This window comes from Empidonax traillii, unplaced genomic scaffold (genome assembly GCF_003031625.1).
Source record: "Empidonax traillii isolate 1590-97213 ecotype Southwest subspecies unplaced genomic scaffold, ASM303162v1 scaffold2750:size18569, whole genome shotgun sequence".
Taxonomy (NCBI): Eukaryota; Metazoa; Chordata; class Aves; order Passeriformes; family Tyrannidae; genus Empidonax; species Empidonax traillii.
This window is the reverse complement of record NW_020957943.1, coordinates 1-2314: the sequence shown is the minus strand read 5'-3', so window position 1 is coordinate 2314 and position 2314 is coordinate 1. Positions and strand designations below refer to the sequence as shown.

The 2314-nt window shown below is 67.6% G+C and overlaps 2 protein-coding genes across 2 annotated transcripts in view; both read right to left on the bottom strand.

Moving 5' to 3' along the window:
• Positions 1 to 301, bottom strand: part of DCAF8 (DDB1 and CUL4 associated factor 8) — an 11460-nt gene extending 11159 nt beyond the window's left edge. The window contains exon 1 of the mRNA XM_027910114.1: positions 67 to 301. Coding sequence (XP_027765915.1) covers positions 67 to 301 — 235 coding nt within the window. The remainder of the gene's footprint in view (positions 1 to 66) is intronic.
• A 789-nt stretch (positions 302 to 1090) lies between these two features.
• PEX19 (peroxisomal biogenesis factor 19) lies at positions 1091 to 2303 on the bottom strand (the record flags this gene model as incomplete). The annotated part of the gene is made up of 4 exons (XM_027910111.1): positions 1091 to 1153; positions 1391 to 1435; positions 1507 to 1683; positions 2124 to 2303. Coding segments are annotated over 4 exons (465 nt in total), but the record flags the coding sequence as incomplete, so codon positions are not given.
• Positions 2304 to 2314: the final 11 nt, after the last annotated feature.

Here is a 2314-nt window from a genome sequence, read left to right as displayed (position 1 = left end):
CCCCCCTCCACGGAAGGCCCAGGCCCTGCGGGGCCCGGCGGGGCGGGGGTTGCGGAGGCCGCGCACCGACCCGAGCGCTCGGCGGGGTGTGCCGGGGGGTCCCGCGGTGCCCCGGGGGGGTGGGTGGGCTCAGTTCGGGGCCCCCCCGGCCGCTCCCGCTCCGGGCCCAGGCCGGGCCTGCGCCGCCATCGCCACAGCCCCGCCCCCCGCCGGGCCGCCCGACGGCACCGCGCGACGCCCGCGCGACACCGCGGGCCCCGGACTGCCGCCGCGCTTTACGGCAGCGCTCCGGCGTTGTCATGGGAACGGCGCTTCTTCACCCCCCCGCTTGTTTATGGGAACGCCGATGTTATTGTAGGGTCGCTTGGTGTCGCCGTGTTGTCTTAGGGTCACGCCTGCTCCCTGTGGTGTTGTAGGGTCAGCCTGTATCAGCCAATTCTATTGTAGGGTCACTTCGTGTCACCCAATGTTATTGTAGGGTCACCCTGTGTCGGCCAGTGTTATTGTAGGGTCATCCTGGGTCATTCAGTGTTATTGTAGGGTCACCCTGTAACCCCCAATGTTATTGCAGGGTCTCCTTGTGTTCCCTTGTATTATTGTGAGGTCACTGTGTGTCCACACCTGTTATTGTAGGGTCTCCTCGGATTATCCCATGTTGTTGTAGGGTCACTTTATCTCCACCAATGTTCTTGTAGGGTCTTCTTGTTCCCCTCTGCCCCACATTACTGTAGGGTCACTTCCTGTGCCCCCAGTGTTATTGTAGGTTCTCCTTGTCCCCCCCTGTGTCATTGTAAGGTCCCCCCAGCCCCACTCCCATTTTTAGGCCCTCTGAGCCACTCGAGTCACCAACACCTTTATTGGGGACACCGTGGGGGGAATGGGGGGATACACCCCAAAATGGGGGGGTCCCTGCATCACTCTCCCCAAAAAACCCCCCACAACCCCCCCCAAATCGGGGGGTGGGGGGCACAGCAGCAGCTCCAGTGGCGCCTCTTCGTCCTCCTCCTCCTCCTCAGCGACGTCATCGGCGGGGGACGAGGCGGGGGGGCCCCGGGGGGGCCCTGGGGGTGTCTCTGGGGGTCAGGACCCCCTACATGACCCGGCACTGCTCCCCACTCGCCCCCCCCGGCAGGTCCAGGTTGAATCCGGGGGGCTGAGGGGGAAGGGGGGGGTCACCCCGGGGGGCTGGGGGTCCCCAGGTGTGCGGGGGGGGGGTCCCTGTGTTGTTGTAGGGTCTCCTTGTGTCACCCCATGTTATTGTAGGGTCAGCCCCAACTCCCCATGTTATTGTAGGGTCACTCTCTACCTCCCTCCCATGTCATTGTAGGGTCTCCCCTCACCCCCCGTGTCCCTGCAGGGGCCCCAGGGGGTCCCACCCCCCCAGACTCACCGTGTCCCCCGCCAGCTCCTTGGGGGGGTGTCCCAGGTCCTGCAGCTGTGGGGGGGGATCAGGTCAGTCCGGGCAGGCAGGGGGGGGTTCGGGGGTCCCCCCCAGCCCCCCCTCACCTGCTGCATCAGGTCCAGGAGGGTCTCGAAGCGCTGCCGGCGCTGCCCCTCGGGCTCCCCCGGCTGCTCCCGCTCCAGCTCCGCACACAGCCGGGACATCAGGGAATGCTGCGCCTGGAACCGGCGCAGCTGCTCCTCCGGCAGGGACCCCCCGTGCTGCCGCAGCCACTCGGGGTACTGGGGACAGGGGGGGCAATTGGGACCCCGAGGGACCCCCATAGGACCCCCCGTGCTGCCGCAGCCACTCGGGGTACTGGGAGGGTACTGGGGTCAGGGGGGGTAATTGGGACCCCGAGGGACCCCCCCGTGGGACCCCAAGGCTCCAGGGAACCCCCCAGGGCCACAGCCCAGGGACAGGAGGGACCCCTAAGCCCCCCCTGAAGCGACAGTAACGCCCTGGGGGTGCCAGGGGTAGACCCTGGGGGCACCAGGGACCCCCCAAGAACCCCTTTGGGGGGGTCACCTCCTCCCCTCCAAACCCCTCCCCAATCCCACCGTGCTGTGCCCGTTCCCACTCCCACCCCAACAGCCCCCCACGACCTCCCCGTGCTTCCCACACCCCAAAGGACCACCCCAGGCCCTCAGGGACCCCCCTCCCCCTTTTTGGGCCCCCCCACCTTCTCGGTGATCTCCTTGAGGGAGGGGTAGAGCACGTCCTTGGACAGCAGGGACTGCATCAGGCTGCGCATGACGGGCAGGACGCCGTCCCCGGCCCCCTCCTCCAGCCCCAGCCCCTCCAGCGCCTTGGCCAGCTCCTCCTCCGAGCCCGGAGAGTTCTGGGGGACACCCGTCAGACCCCCGAGATCGG